This window comes from Seriola dumerili, unplaced genomic scaffold (assembly GCF_002260705.1).
Source record: "Seriola dumerili isolate Sdu_G_001 unplaced genomic scaffold, Sdu_1.0 BDQW01000551.1, whole genome shotgun sequence".
Taxonomy (NCBI): domain Eukaryota; kingdom Metazoa; phylum Chordata; class Actinopteri; order Carangiformes; family Carangidae; genus Seriola; species Seriola dumerili.
The window spans coordinates 71,912-90,079 of NW_019174806.1; the positions used below are offsets into that span (position 1 = coordinate 71,912).

The 18,168-nt window shown below is 38.3% G+C and overlaps 2 protein-coding genes across 4 annotated transcripts; both read right to left on the reverse strand.

The window, feature by feature from the left end:
* Positions 1-2,233: 2,233 nt before the first annotated feature.
* pafah1b3 (platelet activating factor acetylhydrolase 1b catalytic subunit 3) lies at positions 2,234-16,881 on the reverse strand. 3 transcript variants are annotated; one of them, XM_022764632.1, is made up of 8 exons: positions 16,797-16,881; positions 15,722-15,855; positions 14,853-15,194; positions 6,120-6,248; positions 4,895-4,984; positions 4,666-4,782; positions 4,378-4,500; positions 2,234-3,767 (listed from the first exon to the last, which is right to left on the reverse strand). In XM_022764632.1, the coding sequence occupies exons 3-8, from the start codon at positions 15,060-15,062 to the stop codon at positions 3,507-3,509; spliced, it is 930 nt and encodes a 309-aa protein (XP_022620353.1). In that variant the 5' UTR covers positions 15,063-15,194; positions 15,722-15,855; positions 16,797-16,881; the 3' UTR covers positions 2,234-3,506. The 3 variants fall into 3 exon arrangements, with proteins under 3 accessions (XP_022620353.1, XP_022620354.1, XP_022620352.1); XM_022764633.1 differs by lacking the exons at positions 14,853-15,194; positions 15,722-15,855; positions 16,797-16,881 and adding an exon at positions 6,744-6,761; XM_022764631.1 differs by lacking the exons at positions 2,234-3,767; positions 4,378-4,500; positions 4,666-4,782; positions 4,895-4,984; positions 6,120-6,248 and having other exon boundaries at positions 11,750-15,194.
* A 127-nt stretch (positions 16,882-17,008) lies between these two features.
* cnfn (cornifelin) lies at positions 17,009-18,124 on the reverse strand. Its single transcript, XM_022764675.1, has 3 exons — positions 18,001-18,124; positions 17,781-17,917; positions 17,009-17,642 (listed from the first exon to the last, which is right to left on the reverse strand). The coding sequence occupies exons 1-3, from the start codon at positions 18,122-18,124 to the stop codon at positions 17,553-17,555; spliced, it is 351 nt and encodes a 116-aa protein (XP_022620396.1). The 3' UTR covers positions 17,009-17,552.
* Between the last annotated feature and the right edge of the window lie 44 nt (positions 18,125-18,168).

Sequence of the window (18,168 nt, forward strand, 5' to 3'; positions counted from 1 at the left end):
TTCAATCTTTTGTAGGTATTTTATTGTGGAGGATACAGTAAGTGTTTGTAGTGATTAAAACGTTACAAATAAACACTTGAGCTGTTTAAAAAAAAAAGCAGAACTTGTATACAAAGAAATATGCATGGCAGTGATTATTACCAAAAACACTGATATATAAAGATATATATAAGGATAGACAGTATATAAGAAGGGCTTCTTAGTGTTGTTCATATGGGGACACTGGGCCTCAACTTCATGGTCTTACCACGTTTCTTCTCTCTGGAAAACTGCCTGCACTTCTTCAGATTCTTATTTTTTTCCCTCTTGCACCATGTTTCAAATTGTGATTTAGATAATTTCCCTACAGATAAAGCGAAAAACAGGTTAAGTTCACTGTCCAAAATGTTTTAAAATCAGCAATTAACACTTTTGAAGTAAATTTAAATTTATAAATTTTTAATCACCTCTCAATTTAGTGAGGAGAAAATACTGAATGCAAGACTTTTCTTATCCATGATCTCCCTTATTACTGGCTCTTAGACTTAATTATTTTATAAACCGCAAAAACTATAAGTAACTCACATTTTCTATGTTTGCCACTGTGTCTGGCAAACTGCTGACAATGGCAACCCATAGCCGCCGCATCTCTTCTCTTTCCTGGGTGACCCAGATATACAAGGACAAAAGAGGTTAGGAAAATGCAATCCACAGATACTGAGGCTCTGATTACATATTAACTGATGGGTTAAGTGTATTATTCACTTTATGCCCTTGGAGATAACTTATTTCACCTTTGCAGTTGCACAGCCTGTTGTGCTGTCTTGGGGTGTTGACTGGATTAACAGTTGTCAGTGGTTTTCCAACAGTGGAGGCTGCAACAAAATATATGATATATATGATATATATATGATATATATCATATATATGATATCAAACTTAAAATTCATTGAAAATTAGATTAATAGTAATAATTAGATAAAATGCAATAATACAATAAATATCAATGGCATTTGTAAAAAATATGTTTTGAACATTAATCTCACATACCATCAGTGAATGCACTGACAGTCAAAGATTGTTTCTGTGTCTCAGGAACACCTTTGGAAAAAAAATCACAGTATAAAATCCACTAAATGCAAAGAAAGTTACTTTTACAACTCATATAATATATTATTCTGATAAAGTATTCAATACCTTGGCTGTGTTCAGTGAACATTAGCAGCATAAGAACCAACAGCAGAAGCATCCTTGATCCCATGATGCTGGAGTAAAGCCTGTACGATATAGTATGTCCAGGCAAAGAAGTTCTGTGTGTGCACTAACGTCAGCCCCAGTGAGGGAATGAAATGATTGTTGTCGTGGCTCTTTATAAAGGTTGGTGTCGGTCTGGCTCATTTGTCATCTGCATGTTATGTGAAGCATGTCTTGCACAACCAGCACCTTTTCAGTGGGTTGTTGTGAATAAAAAGAAAGATGGACCTTTGCCAATAAGCCTTTGAGTAATGGCTCATTGTCGTGAGAAAGTGAACAGACCCACATCATACCCTTGAGTGCAACTTTTCATACAGGGTCTTGTTATTATATGAGTAGCATGTGGTTAAATGTGTCACACACACATTTCTATACACACACAAGTTCTGTGCTTTTTTCTTACTGATCCAAGCTGAGATCAAATGATCTGTTCCATTCTTTAAACAACCTCTTTAAACAACATGCGAGGAAAGTGAGAAGTAAAAAGGATATGTACTGTATGTCGATCTGTCTGTGGTTATATACAAAATATTTTCCATGGTAAAAGCACTTCATGCTTTCAAGATCAATCACAATTATTATCAGCCCTGCTGAAACCACTGTAATTGATATGCCCCTAACTGTTATGTAAGATAATGTTTGTTATTATTTAGGCAACAGCCAGAATTGTAAGTATGAGATATTGTACTATGCATAATAACTGTTGGTCGAGGTGACAGTCTTGTACTAACATTGTTGAAACTGGATTTAGCGGACAGCAAAGCTAGACTTGTTCCCCCTTCTCTAGTTTCAGAAATGCAGCTCTCTGCCTTTAGCCATTGTCTAATAGTGGAACAAAACCAGTCAACCAAACGCAATTAATCTTTTGTGGACATAATCTGTGTATATGTACTCTAGATGAACCTAGTAGTCTTTGACGAATAAAAATGTAGCACTGTTTCAGTGACATTAAATCATCATCAGCACGCACATCTGATCAATCAGTCAAGGGATACTGAAACCATTTTGTCTTTGTGTTTAATGCATTCTTTCATCACTTACACAATCAGACACCCTGAAACATAATTCAGAGGAATATTAGTGTGAAGTAAAACGTTTTAGATCGCCTAATGGGCCATTATGTTGCACACAAGATTGAACCTGAAGCACAAGCAACTGTAGATGTTTCAATATGACTTTACGACCTGCTCAAACATACCCATGTTTAGCTAAACACAGCCTCTCACATCAAAAATCTGTTGCTATTACATTGGGTGAAGCAAAAAGGTACAAGGACAATAATGAAGTAACATGTGACATGATAAGCAAGTAGACAGTAATGGTCAATGACACATTTGGTCATTCAAAGTAAAATGTACAAAAGACATAAGACATCACAAAAGAGTAAATAAAGCTATTGACAAATAAACGGAACTTAGTGAAACTGAGAAACCAAAATGACAAATTACAGGAATTTCTCTGTCAGGGCAATTCTTGTATCTTGTTATTTATTTATTTACTTTTTTTTTTTTTTTAATCAGACATGTCCTGGCATGTGAAGAGCCACAGTCTCGCACCCTTTTCCAGATAAATCCTGTTCCAGTAGCCTCAGTCGGACAGTATATTTTGCCATAGAAGGTTTGTTCTAAAAAGCAGGTGTCTGTCCATATTCTAAGGTCAATCAAGCTGCTTTGATAGACTCACAAGAGCTGTAGCTGCATAGCTCACACAGCACACAGTTATAAATAAAGGTTTAAATAAGGTGCAGCAACTAATGTTTTAACCTACAGCATGTCTTTGTTAGAGTAAAAAGTTACTGCATCTTTTTAAAAGCTTTATTTATAACCACTGGACATCTGGATTTATTTACATATTACAGATATCATCCCTTCATTGTCCTGACTGTTGACGCACAGAGCTCCCCTTATCATATTCAACCCTTGTATCAAGTGGCATACAAATGAAATAATCCTTCGGTTGAAAAAATCTTTTAGAAGCGAAAGCTAGTGGAACAGATGTTTATGTGGGAATTGAAGGAGGACTTTGTCTCTCTATAGTACAGCACATTTAATTTCTGACTGCATCATAAACACCAAAAACTTTACGGTTCCATTACCTGTAACAGTGGTCACCAACCCTGGCCATGGAGAGGACTTGCACAAATAGTTTGAGCAGCCCTTAGACCTTAATAATTGATTCTATCCATCATTCAAGGTCTTAAAAAGATGAGTGCGATGCTCTCTGGAAACAGGGGCGAGGACCACTGCGGTAGTGTAAGTTTGTGCCCTGGTTGCTCAGTTCTCTGCAGGTTTATCTAGCATGGACTTGAGATGAGCGTGCAGGGGTTCACACACAGCCTGGTAGCCCTGGGGAGTCAGGTGGAGGTAGTCGTACATGTCCTGGTGGGAGATGCTACCATTGGAGTGGACAAAGCCAGGGTCCACACTGAGGAAAGAGGCGTGGGGGAGGGACGATACGGCCTCCTGGACCAGCATGTTCACATTGGCATTTCGCTCCCGCAGAGGGTTTGGCAATTTACCTCTGGGCAGTAATCCCTGGAAAATAGATGAATGTATGCTATTGTTAAAAAGATGGAAAACTCTCAGGCATTTTTGTAATATTTTTACAATAAGAAGTACCAATATAAAAATTAAACAAATGTTTCCCAAAATGGAAATTAGGTGCACTCCAAACTCCACTGAAGTTTGTAACCCTCTCCTAAACAAATGCTGCTTTTTTTATTTTTGTATGTAAAGTATTGCTCACATCCAAACACTTTACATATAATTTAAGTGTTTTTAAAAAACACTGGTTTCAAATTCTTTTAAGTCTGTATTAGTCAGGTGCACCCATGAGCAATGAAACAGGGTTTTCTTGTGGTAATCATTCCTCTTGTTAATTCTGGCCATTAAAAGATCCATTTCTAATGTTCTTCCAATGTACAATAAGAGATGTGGACTAAATCCACGATCCTTGTTCTGAGCAGAAGTACATTCTGAAGTTAATATGAGGTTTCAACAGTGTGAGTTAAAGAAATCATGCAAGTATCTTAAATAGCTACGGTGTTTTTTCTTACTGTCCTTCTACTGCAGCATTTTCAACAGACATGCAGATTAGTAAATTAACACTTCCGGATGTATCTGGAATATATCAGAGAAAACCTACAAGTACAAGCGTGCGGGCATGAGGGAGCTTGTTCTTGATGACTTGGATGATAGCCATGATGCCTCCACAGATCTGTTCTGCTGTGTGCCCATGATTGTTGGTGCCAACCCACAGCACTACAACCTACAACAACAAAAGAGGAAAGATTATAGGACTGAGCAGATGTCATTGATAGTTCCCGGCCAATGTACCTGGAATTAGGATCTCAGCACAAAGTTGAGCACAATGAGTCTACTGTGTGAACAAACAAGCATGATCATGTTCTCTATTTTTGGCAGTGTTTTGTACCTTTGGGCTGATGTTATCCAGTTCACCGTTGCTCAGTCTCCAAAGCACATGTTGTGTTGCATCACCACCCACCCCAAAATTAAGGGCATGGAGAGGAGAGAACAGTTGCCTCCATATCTGCGGAGAAACCACAATATGTCCACGTGTTGAACACAATTTGAAGGTGTGCACAGTGTGTCAAACACTGTGTACAGAGCAGACCCATATAGGAATGTGATCTATGTTTTACCCCAAACTGGTGCATGAGCTGAATAAGAGAGTCTCCAACAAACAGGACATCAGGTTCTTTATCTTTGCTGTCAGACACAAAGCGGTTGTGCTACATAGGGGAAAAAAGGAAAAACAAATGTGAAGATTTTTCAATTTCCAATATCAAACATCACCCAATATGCAGCATTAAAGGCAACTCTTAAAGGTGAAGCATGTCAGTCAATGGAGGAGTCAATCAACAAAAAAGTAATCAGCAACTATTTTCATAATTGATTTATAGTATTTTTTATCCAAATATTTGCTGGCTCCATCTTCTGAAATGTGTCATATATGATAAATAATGAACTGAATAACTTTGGATTTTGGACTTTTGGTTATATGAGCAATTTGAGTGCATTGAGTGCTTTGAGTGCATCTCTTTGGGCCTTGGGAAAGTATAATGTGCATTTTTCACAATTTTCTTATGTTTTAAGAACAAGTGCTTGATCAAGAAAATAATCAATAGATTAATTGATAATGAAAATAACCATTAATTGCAGTCCTAAAACGATACTTTTGAAATGGTTCATGAGAAATGGAGACACACATACAAAAAATGTCTTTTGTATTTGGTATATTATTGTATATATTCAGATATGGAAATTGGAAGATATTATATAGTGGGGGTAATTGATACATAGCTTCATCTATGGAACATCAAATAATGCGAAAGATGCCTCTCACAGCTTTGCAGAGTAGAAAGTGACATATGCAAATGTCTTGATTTGTCATACCAACTGTTCAAAAGCCAAAGATATTAATTTTAATGTGATATATGTCAAAGAAAAGCTGCAGAAGCTGGAATAAGCCCGTTAACCCCATTAACCAGTCTTGCTTGAAAAATGTCTGACACCATAAATCAATTATCAAAATAGTTTCAGATTATTATAAGATCATTCCAGCTCTACTACTCTACAGTTATGTCTCATAAAAATAAATCAACTGTAATTATTTATCTTTTTTGTTTCTGACTACTGTTTTGAGAAAAATGCTGTTATCATATTAGCAACATGCTATAAATTATGTCAGACTTGGACAATTTTCATCTATGATAGCTCCCTTAAACTCACATCTCATAAAACTAATCATTAGCGACAATGCAGGCTGGGAAACCTGACAAATCATGGCTGTGTTACGTTGTAGCCAGGTAAAATCCGAGGAAGAAATAATAGAAAACTCATAACAATAATGATAATTTCACACACCAGAGACATCCATCGTCCATCTCCCTGGTTGTCCACACAGGGAGTGGGTGTGGCGGCTGGATTTGGGTCTTCAGCACTCATGACTTGACTCTGTCTGTGTTGGAAAGCAGTCACGCAGGGGCTTTGGTACTTTTTAGAACGGAAACAAACCGATAAATCAATATTCTATAGCTATAATTCCTTGCTAAAGCTATGGAGGTTGGTAGAATTAGCCACAATAGCTAGCCTACTTGCTGGAAACACAAGACAGATGTAGTTTAGCAGAGAGATAACGGTCACACCCTGGTTGGTATTAAAGTTAAATCATGCAAGTCTGTATTGTGCAAAAGGGGAGAAGGTAGCGCTTTACACAACAGTTACATTTATATTACTGAACATAGGCTACCACTAAATCAAAATATCGTCAACCCCCAGTTCAGTTTCAGGAAGTAAATTTTCACTACAGTTGCATGTACCATTATCCTCCATGGGCAATGACATATATGTTTTCATGTATTTTAGTGTAATGGGACATTTGATTATTACTATGTGTTTTGTAATGAGTTTTAGAGCATGCGATACGAATAAATGATAAGTAAAGCATTTCTCGTGTGAAGAGGAATAAAAAAGATGAAACGGTTTTACCTCCTCGTCTGTGTAAGTGGATTCGCCCTGCTCGTTTGTGTTCATGGGAGTTAGTGCTGCGTAAAGAAATCTGCGTCGAGTGTAGCCATTTTGGGCGGTTTTCCGCGTGATTTAGCTATTTTTTTTAATTGGGTGGGTTATAATTTGGGCACCTTTTTGTGTGGTTTACGCCTAGGAGAAGTTTGCCTGTATTATTTGAGAAGGGAGGGAGCTGAGGTGAAGTTACCATGTGAGGTGAAAGGAACAGGTACATGCAGGTGTTATAAATGGTAAACTGGAACACTCACTGAGCACTTTATTAGGAACACCTGTACACGCTTATTTATAAAATTATGCAATCAGCCTATCATGTGGCTGCAGCGCAGTGCATAAAACCATGCAGATACAAGTTAGGAGCGTCATTTAATGTTCATACAACACATCAGAATCAGATAAAAATACATCTTCGTGACTTTGACTATGGTATGATTGTTGGGGTATTTCTGAAACTACTCATCTTTTGAGATTTTTACTCACAACTGCCTCTAGAGTTTACTCAAAATGGTGTAAAAAACAAACAAACAAATAACATCCAGTGAGAGGTTGTTCGGCGGGCAAACACAATTAATTAATTTTCCAAATTGCATAGATAGATAGATTAATTGATTCTAGGCTCTGACTGCTACTTTTTGTCCGTCAAATCTGGCAACACTGTCTTCGGCATGTTGCTGAGCAACGACAGATTTACATTCGGCAAAAACGACTGCAGACAAGTTCGGTAAGCAGCGTTATTTATTAGTAAGTTTACATTTGTATAAAATTTTTAGATTTAGTATTTGTCTCGCATGACATGCGTGGATTTAAGATTAGTTACTCTGTTTATTAGCAGCTGAATACTGTAATTTCATACAGGTGTGTTTAAAGTTAAATTGCACTTGGTGGTTGACGATATTATCACCTGTTAGCTAGCTATCAGTTAGGCTACACTAGCAGGTTGAAGGCAAATGTTAGGTGTCTGATATCGCAGGGGGCGCGATTGCAAGGATGTTGTCACACTAGTATAAGTTGTTGCAATTAATGTTCACTTTTACTTTAGAAGGTAAGTGAAAGACTGACAATATTTGGATGTGTTAGTTTACGGGTATATATTTCCAGATACTTTGTTTCTGTTTATGCCCTCTGTTAGTAAAGGGCAAGTTTTTAAGTACTTAATAATGTTTGGATGGTTAACCTTTTTTTTTTTTTTTTTTTTTTTTTTTTTTAATTTCCAGGGAAAGTAGGGTCACATTTGTATCCTAACAGTCAGAAATTGTAACCTAGAAATATGTTCTTGATCACTCACTTATTTTTGTAGTTATCAGTTTTTTCAGATAAGAGGTTTGACATTGAATTCAGCCACTATCTTTAATACATTTTGCTCAAATCTAGAAGAAGCGTTGAGCTCATTGAGGTGCAACAACATCCTGTAGCAGTTAACCTAGCTCTCTTATCTCTATTTCCTACCTACATCATAATTTCTTAGAAATGACTAACTGCAGTTATCTTTTCACAGAATCGGATGCAGCATGAGCCACATGAGTGGCAGGGCTTTATCAGACAACAAAAAGATCCTAAATTTTTTGAACAAGCAATCAAGAGCAACAGATAAAAACTGCTGCTCAGTGAACAGATTCACTGCAGATGGGCAGCACAAAATGAAACGACTGAAGACCCGCAAGGAGAGGAGTCAGATGAGAGCTGGTGGGAAAGAGGCCTCAAAGAACAAATTACATCACCATCACTGCCGTCACCAAAGCAGTACAGACATGGCACATGCCAATCACTGTTGTCATAGTAGTTGTCATTGTCCTTCACTATTTCCAAATGTCATTCCTGCTTCACATGAGCCCAGCATCATCACAGACAGCCGACTGATAGGACACCATGGTCTATTCAACCATGAGGTGAAGTCTATTGACATTGAACGCCTGTTAAGTGAGCAGGGGAAGCTGGAGAAAAGTGGACAGAAAACACAAAAAAAGAACCATGCCATTTCACATCCATCTTCAACTACTTACATTCCTCCTCCATTGTCCAGTAAGGATTTGCTGTGTGCTGATACTGATGCGGTTGTGCCATTTGAAAAGAAAGCAGACCCTGCTACAAACATCTGTGATGACAGCAGGGAAAAGGAGAAGAAAATAAGTCATGGATTAGATGTTACACCTGGGCAGAGACCACAGCAACAACTTGATCTTTCACCTCAAAGCAATAAATGCATTTTCTCATCTAAACACAGCTCCCTTGATGTAGTAATAATCAAGAGCAAAATGGCCAACTCTGTCATGCCTGAAAAGGACAAAGCATCTCCACTGACTCCCACTGCTGATAGAAAAAGTGTGAAGGCATGGAAAAAGAAGGTCAAGACACACATAATTTCTACTTTTGAGTCCACCCCAAACAACCAAGAGCCTCCTGAATACCAGACACAAGGTCATGGTCTCAGCCCAAGCCCACTTCAGCTCTCCAGCTCACTCACTGCTGATAGCTTTGACATACAACACAGAAGACAAGGTCCCAGATGTGTATCTACGTCTGTCAGTGCAATGGCAGCACGTTTGTGTGACTGTTTGCAGTTCCCACTTCTGAGAAGGAGAAACCTGGTGGCAGAGAGCAGGGAGGTGCTATTGAAGGCTCTGCGGGAGAGGCATGGACCCCGGCTTCAGGAGAACCTTCTCAAGGAGCAGCGACGCCTCAGTTTTTGTACCGATCTCACAAATGAAGTCCAGGATCACAATCAGGAGCCAGCCATGATAGATGAAGGTGAGCTCTTGCCTACATGTAGGCACTGAAATACTTGACAGCTCTTGAATTCTCTTAGTACAAAGAAAATATGGTGATTTGTATAAGATTATTATTATTTTTAAATGAGAACTTGTTTGCTATCTCTCTGTATAGTCACACAATTCTTTTGTTGTCATATTGTGTTTCACAGTTCTAATCTAAAAATGAGAAACAAGTTTAAGCTTACCAACATTACTGAAGGTGTCATGTTCACATGGTTAAAACCTGAAACTTTTACTGTGTGATATTGAACTCATTAGTATTCATATCGATAGCGTCTTTACCTCAATATTGATAATACCATATTGATATAGAGATTGTACTGTGATGATTGTCAATATTACCAATCTTCAATGCTGCCCTGTGGAGTTTTTTTGTAAAGAAAGTTATGTTTACATTCAGTTTTATTTACCTTAACACACTGACTGTATCTTTGAGGCCTGATAAATGTGTTGAGTTCTTTCCTTTATAAAACCTTTGCAAACCTAATTTTTGTTTGCATTGTGTATATTCATATTTACTAGTTTGAAGTCTTCTTCTTTTGCCTTTGTTAGCACATTATTATGTTTCCTTGCCCTTTATGCCAGCTGCAGCTATTATAGAATAGCAGGAATGTGTCTTTCATCTCCTCCTTATTGTTTTTAACCCTGCTTAGCGGAACTTCTGGCTCCACCTTCTGGCAATGACAGTAAATGGTCAAACCGTTGGTAAACCAAACGTTGCTGGTTGATGTCAAACACATCACTACTGGTGGGCCAGCACAGGAATGTCGCCATATACACTAGATTTAAAACTCTGGTATACTATGAAACACAGATAGATTTACCTGGCAATGATAAGCCTTATCTGCATTATGTGAACTCGTTTGGCACGAGCTTGAATGTAATGGACGTTCATTTATATGTAAAAGTCCTGTACTCCAGCTTTAACACAGGCTTATCCTTAAAAGTGACCTTTGTCAGGAGTTCAATGAGTGGAATCCATTCTGTAAATTCTTTCAGTAGGAAGCCCTGCACACAAAGTTTCTGGCCAGTTTTTCAGTTATGTCTCCTTCTTTTTAGATGCATCAGTATTTCAAGCCAACGCTGCTAATCGGCCATGTTTTGACACCAAGAAAACTACATCCTTCAAAATAATGGGAAGTAATCATTTTAACTGGAAGTCCAGGCTACAGCGACACCAGAGCCTTGAACAGGTAAGACCTAAAGTTTATACTGCCACTTTCTTATTTAAGTTAATTTCACATGTGGCCCAGCTGTTATCCGTCCTTTGATGATCATCAGATAATTTAAAATTCTCTGGAATAAAATGCTCTTTGGTGTTTCATGTGAAGACTGCTGAATGGCTCAGAAGCCCTGTGGATACATCTGCCAGTCTTTTGGATGATATCCCCAGACTAAGGTGCTCTCCTCAGTTCTGTATGGACATTGAGTCCTCTGGAGCTTCAGCAAGCGATCATTTGTTTGCGCCCTGTCCCACCTCATACTGGGGAGAGAGAGCCTCAGCATCTCAGCACTGGGAAGACAGTTTCAACAGGCCAAGGAGCAAGGAGTCTGTTATTTTTGATTCCTTTGAAAACCGCTTTATGAACCACACCACAGCAGTTACAGAAAGGAGGCGTGGGCCTCACCACAATGATAGCAACATCCAGCCCTTCTTTCTTTACCAAACACAGCTGCCAGATAGACGTTCAGCAGAGCCAATGCATTTTCCCCAGGAGCAAGACCCATTCGAAACTGATAGATATTCTTTGGCTCCCTCCTTCTCCACTCAAATTCACCATCCTAATCAGAGCAACCATTTCCAGCCTTTTAGCCAATTCAGTCACCCTTCAACGTGTCCTCCCTTCAGGTCCCACAACATTGACATGATGCATTACCCCCCATCTCACATGCTTGAAAGAGGCCCAGCACTTCCCCTTTCTTCTTTACCAAGCCCTGAGCACTGGTCCTTTCCTCCTATGAAACTGTACTAATGTGTTGTGAAACTCTGCATAGAGCCATTCCTGTGAACGTGTCTTTGGCTAACTAAACAACAATGCTCTCTTAAGTCATACCAAGTTTTTTTGTTCACAGTCAGTGAAAATATGTGTTGTTTGCATGTTTTATTAAATGTAATAGCAATAGCTGTCACCTTAAGAGTTACACCTTTTATTCTTTTTTGCCATTTAAATAGATAAAGAAACACAATTATGTATTGTTTGCATCTTTAGAGAATTTTTTTAATATGCAGAACTGTATATTAACACATCTTCATTAACACAGGTGCTATAATGGGAAATTCTGTACAGATTATTCATTTTAGCTAGGAGTGTGCTATTGTGAAGGCTATTTGACTTTTATGTGCGTGTGTGTGTGTGGGGGGGGTACATGCAAGAAACTGATCACAAGATATTAAATGACACTGCTGATTCATGCTTGAATAAATGATGTTATTGTTAGTCTTACAATGTATCGCACTGTTTATTCACAGTTATTTTCATGACCCTCTCCCCGCAGCAGAGAGTTGAATCATTCATTTAACATACTGAAGGTTTTATCCCGACTAAATCACGAATAAAATCCTCAAATCGTTTTAAGGTAGCAAGTAATAGTTTTCATCTGATGTCTCAGAATGTTCAGTTTCTTCACTTTCAGCATTAACACAACCTTCGTTGTTGATATTTTCTTCCATTTTGAGTCTGCTCCCCATTCTCATTGCCCTACGCAGCTGATTCCAAAACAGGTCTTGGGCCTGCATTGGGTTAGTGCAGTCTGAGTCAGGCCACTGCAGATAAGTCTTTTTTAACATGACTTTCCGCATGCGGTGATAGGCTGACAGCTGCCTCTCAGAGATTGGCTCCAAGAACACGAGCAGAAGAACATCTCGGTGCTCATCAAAGAGTCGGTAGCTGGCAAGCTGGATTTCTAGTGAACACCACTCACTTTGTAGGAAATTCCTGCTCACCACACAAATAGTTTTACGGCTGCTGTATACAGCAGAGACAATGTTGTCCACAATATCGCGGCCCAGTTCAAAGTCCCTGTGATGTAGGCAAAGTTTAAAAGATGATCCATTTCCCTCCAGGTTAGGCAGCAACTGGTCCATGACCCATTGTTCATCAGAGGAATTATAGGAAATAAATGCATCATATTTGCAGTTTTCCTCCTCCTCCCTAAGCCTGCGCCACTGATCACTAAACCATGAACGGAACACATAGTAGCTGTACTTCATTTTCCAGTAGAGCTTGACATAAAGTAAAGGAGTGACTGTGAACAGGAAGATCACCACCGCTGTGCTAAAGAACAGGTACTCTCCTAGATCTATGTAACAAACATTAGTTTTAAAGTTGTGGAATTTGTAATTTGCATCATTTTGGCACTGTAGATTATAGAGATATACAACCTGAACATTTTTGTTATATATTGTCCAGTTTTGCAGCAAGCTGTTCTTGCAGGTGCAGCTTAAAGGAATGTTACGTATGTCAAGGTAGAGGAGTTTTGGTAGACTCTGTAGTGCATCTACCTGAATGCTCTGCATCACATTGCGGTTGAGCTGCAGTGAGCTTAACTGTGTAAGATTCCCAAAAACCTCCTTAGAGAAGTTCTGAATGCCCATACTTTCTACAGTCAATTTGGTCAAATTTCTTAGATTTTTAAAGACTCCTGGTTCTAGTTGTGTCACCCCAACACAGCACTTATCCAGTGTGAGGAACTGTAAGCTTGTCAGATCATCAAATACATCAGGAGGCAGATGAAAGATGTTATTGTTGGTGAGATACAGATATTTTAGTGAGTAGAGGCCACGAAAAAAAGTGTGGGGCAAAACGGTCATGCCATAAGGCCGCTGCCCATCCAATTTCAAATCACTGAGTTTGCTGAGATTCTTAAATGGTGAGCTGTTATTTTCAGTGAGGAAGCGAATCTGATTACTTTGTAAATCCAGCACTGTGAGTGTATCTTGAAATACACGATAGATGGAGGTGTCAATGTGTTTGAGGTTGTTTCCATCTAGATAGAGTTTGGACAGACTTTTTAGTCCATCAAAACCTGATGGCTGAAAATGAGTGATCTTATTACCTCCCAGGTCCAATGTTGTCAGATTCCAAAGCATGAGGAAGGTCCCATTGAAAATGACAGAAATACGATTGTTGCGTAAGTTAAGGACTTGCAGTTTGTTATTGTCTTCAAAAGTCTCATTGAACAAATCAGTTAAGAGGTTATTGTCCAAACGGAGTTCCTCAAGCTTTTTCAGCCCTTTGAGAGCTTTACGATCAAGAAAAGCAATTGTGTTTATGTTAAGTTGCAGCTTCTTGATATTTGGCGTATGAAAGAAAGCAAAGGAATTCACTGAGAGAATGCGGTTGTAACGATAGCTCAGCTCTTCCAGACTTTTTAAACTAACCTTAGTTTGTTTGTTACAGGATTGGAGGGAGGTGAGATGGTTATGCTCTGCATTGAAGCTTTTTATGTACGTCTGTCTTCTGAGAAAGCTAAGACAACTTGTGCTTTTCAGTTTGTTGCGGGATAGATCCAGATCCCCTGTGATATTAGGACAGTAGTACAGTGTGTAGTTTGTTAGATGCCCAATCCCATTATCACTCAGGTGCAGATTTTTAATCCGATTAACCTTTCTCCTTAACAATTTGCATAGCTCCATGAGCAGGCTGTCATTTTTTAGACCCAGGCCAGAGAAATCAACCTGACCTACTTTGACGTTGCTGATGTTTAAAAACTCCACTACCCTGACATTTGTTGAACGCAAACGCAGATAGTTTATATGTCTCAAATCCACTCGTTGAAAAGCTGTCGTAGGGAGCCTAGAATTGTATGACAAATCTAGTATGTTGATGAACCTGAGAAATGAATCTTTACATCCTAATGTAGACAGATTGTTTCTACATATATATAAAGTAGTGAGGGATTTGGGTAGCGACACATTTGAGTGGCTGAGAGAGGTCAAACTGTTATAGCAAAGGTCTAATATTTTCAGATTCATTAGATGTGACACAGACTCAGCGATCTCTGAGAAATTTGTCAGAAGGTTTTGCCTCATGTTTAAAGTGTTTAGATTGAGAGTAGCAGAGAAAATGCCCTCAGGGAGTGTCTTTAATTTATTGTCTGACAGCGACAGAGAGGTGAGATTGTGAAGGTCCTTAAACAGATAAGGGTTCAGTTCTGATATGTTGTTAACAGATAAATTTAGAGACTGAAGTTGATGCAAGTTTTGGAAAGCAGATTGATCGATGGTATTCACGGGGTTATTGTCTATTCTTAGGTATTTAAGCTTTGGTAGACGAACAAAGCTGCAGTTGCAGATGTGCCTCACATGAGTCTTGGAGATGGTGAGATTGATGGCAGATGTTGGCAGGTCATGTAAAATAGCAGACATCTTCTCTTCCTTTCGACTGATGCAGTTGAAGAGTGATCCATTTGAGCGTGGATCTGCAATGCAGTTTTTGAAGCTATAACCACTTATGAGTTGAACAGCACCAAGAACAACTGTAACTGACAACAGCTGATGAAGTAGACCAGCCATCTTATCTTGTTGTAGTCCAGAGAAACGGTCCTTTTAAAATTTAACTTTCATCGGTGGCTTTGTTGATTTGGTCTGTTAGAATATGTTGAAAAGGTCTCTGGGTTGTTGATTAGTTAAACGTGGTACGGGAATCTGAGAACAGAGAGCAGGACAACACATATGTTATGTTGTATGAGCAAATTGAAAGTTACATTTTTAAATCAGGCTAAGAACAAAATTCTTTTCAACTACTGTACCTTTGTATGGAAATTCTTTACTTTCTAAGCAGAAAAACACTAATGCAGACCTGTTACCACAGTTCTTATGTATATATCACAATGTTAGTCCTGTTTACCTTTACAGGACATATGGAAAATTAGATGAATAATTTGACATCCTTCTCCAAAATGTTTTGTCTTTGGTTTTCAGGTGAACATTTATATTTGAATTGTAAAGCTTTTCAAAAGTCTGAAATGTACCTTTAAAACTTTGTGGAAACAGAATAGATTCATTTCTAATAAAAATTTCTTTTGTGTCAATACATACATACATGCAGACACACACACTCACACACACACACACACACACACATTATACTGTATGTGACTGAAGTAAATGTAAGTTAAGATATTTATTAAATACAGTCATGTTTTCAGAAACATAGTCTGATGTCTCCTCACCTCAAGATTACACCTGTATTGAGCCAAGAAATTAGAACCTTGAAGTCACAAGGATAACTCAGTTCCTCTCTTATGTTTTCATATCCCTGCTCACTCTGCACTTGCGTTCCTCCTCCTCCTCCCGGCACACGGTACTGTTAAATTCACACATGATTCTGTTATAAACATGCCATGAAAGGATTTGCATGGATATAAATACAAACATACATATATATCTATACACACACACAGTTAAAAGTAGTAAATTGAGTCATGTTTTCAGGAACAAAGTCTAGTATAGCCTAATAAATGCTTTAAAATAAAACTCATATAGAGCACCAAAATAAAATTAGCCCGGTTTTTACGATGTTTTAGTATATTCATGACGTGAATATCCTTCACTTAATTAAACAGTTTCTTGCTGATGTTAGTGTGTCTTACCAGAACCAAAAGTTTCAAGAGTTTCCTATAATAGTCTCAATTACAAGCACCCTGTTATCCTCACCTGAGGATTACAGGTGTTTGCCAAGAAATTTTAACCGCGAAGTCAAAAGGATAACTCTGTTCCTCTTTTTATAATGCTTTCATATCCCTTTTCACTCTGCACTTCCTTTCCTCCTCCTCCTGCCTGTTTCACATGATACTGTTAAATTCACGAATTATACTGTTAAAAACATGCCATAAAAGGATTGTCATTGTTGGCTAAGCAGCACAGCAAATAGTTTGGCGTTTATTTGTACAGGAACAGGCAACTCGAATATAGCAACATTTTGTGTCGATCCTCATGAGTAATGTCAGCATTAACACGGACAGGGAGACTTCTGAAATGTACCTTTTCTATCTTAAACATTCTAACATTATTTCTCCTACATTTTAGATTCAACTTCTTTAAAGGAGGTATTTTTAGTCTAAAAACTTGCTAATATTCACGAAACAGCACTTCCAAATAAACAATAATATCCTGAGAGAAGTTGTCCTCTTACAATCTTTCACATAATCTTGACTCTCATACTTGACTCATCAGAAAAGCAATAGCTAAATATCTTACTATATTTGAAGTTAAACGTAATGACACTATTTGCCATGACAGCCTTACCTGTTGAGATGAATGTTGTTCACCTGACCATGCCTTATCAGAAAGCTTCGTTGTAACGTGCTCATCTTAAATAAACACTTAATCAGAAAGAGGAAGATGGGTGACACCCATTCTCTTCCTTCCATATCCAGTTCCAGTTAATTACATGTCAAAAAAAAAAACCCCTACATCCCAGCATGATAATTCCACAAGGTTTTATTGAAACACTTTCGCTTGAATATACTCTATAATTAAACATACATAAAATATTTGTTTTATACATTTGTTTTATAGAAAGTCATTGTTGCTGTAAATCTCAGCATTTCCTTCTTCGTGTGTTACAAAGTTGGTTGCATAAGGACAATTTCAACACAGTGAGTCGCTGTTTAACTTATAATGAAAGACAATAGTTGAGTGTAAAAGTTTAGGCCTGTTAAAATACTGAATTATTTCTCTGTTGTCTTTTCTTCCATCTCTGTGATTCTTTGAATGCCTGCCCACATCTCTGACTTTTTAAATATGTATATTATAGATATGATATAAAATGTTCTATAGGTATAGAATAATAAAGTGAAACAAAATGGCAGTTCAGTCTGATTATCTGGCTGTTATTCTTACATTGTAAACCTTGTTCTACTGTACATGTTTTGACTATACAGCGCTTAATTATGGTTATACCAATATATATTCAAATTGCAATTTCAAATACAGAAATGGTGTCCAGACCAAGAAATGTAAATATCCACATGTGCGCTCTCCTTGCAATTTGACCTCTTTTTATCCTCTCATCTTCTGCTCCCGTGCCATCTGACACAGTCCACACAGAGGCAGGCAGGCCATGACAACCCAGTCATCACACACTGAGCCCTGGGGAAAAGCACAGGCAGAGTAAACAATCCTCATTATGTTTGTGGTAAAATCATTTTACTGACAGGAACTGGGTCTGCATCTCATGCATCCTATTTTCAGTACAATTTTTTTGTTTGTTTTCTTTAGCACACTTACTTCAATGTGGTATCTGCTGCGAATACTTGTCCTTAGAGCAATCATGGCACCAGGAAGGAAGGGCAGGCAGCAGCTGTCCCCGTTGTCCTGAGCCACCTTACAGCCCAGGATACATGGGACAAATGTTGCGCAAAGACCTGGAGGTGAGAGACATTTTGTCATGTCGGGATTCATTTCGCAGTGTTGGTTAATTTTTGCCTGTGTACCTAAAATCACATACAGATGCCACAGTCTTCACAGCAATCGCACACATTTGAACTCCAGTCTGATGATCCAGAGGACACATTGTACTGTGTTCCTGACATCTGCGGCTGTGAGTTGATCACACTTGACTGGAACGTCATTGCTGAAATTAGAAGAAAAGGAATTTGAGGAAAAGTGAAGATTC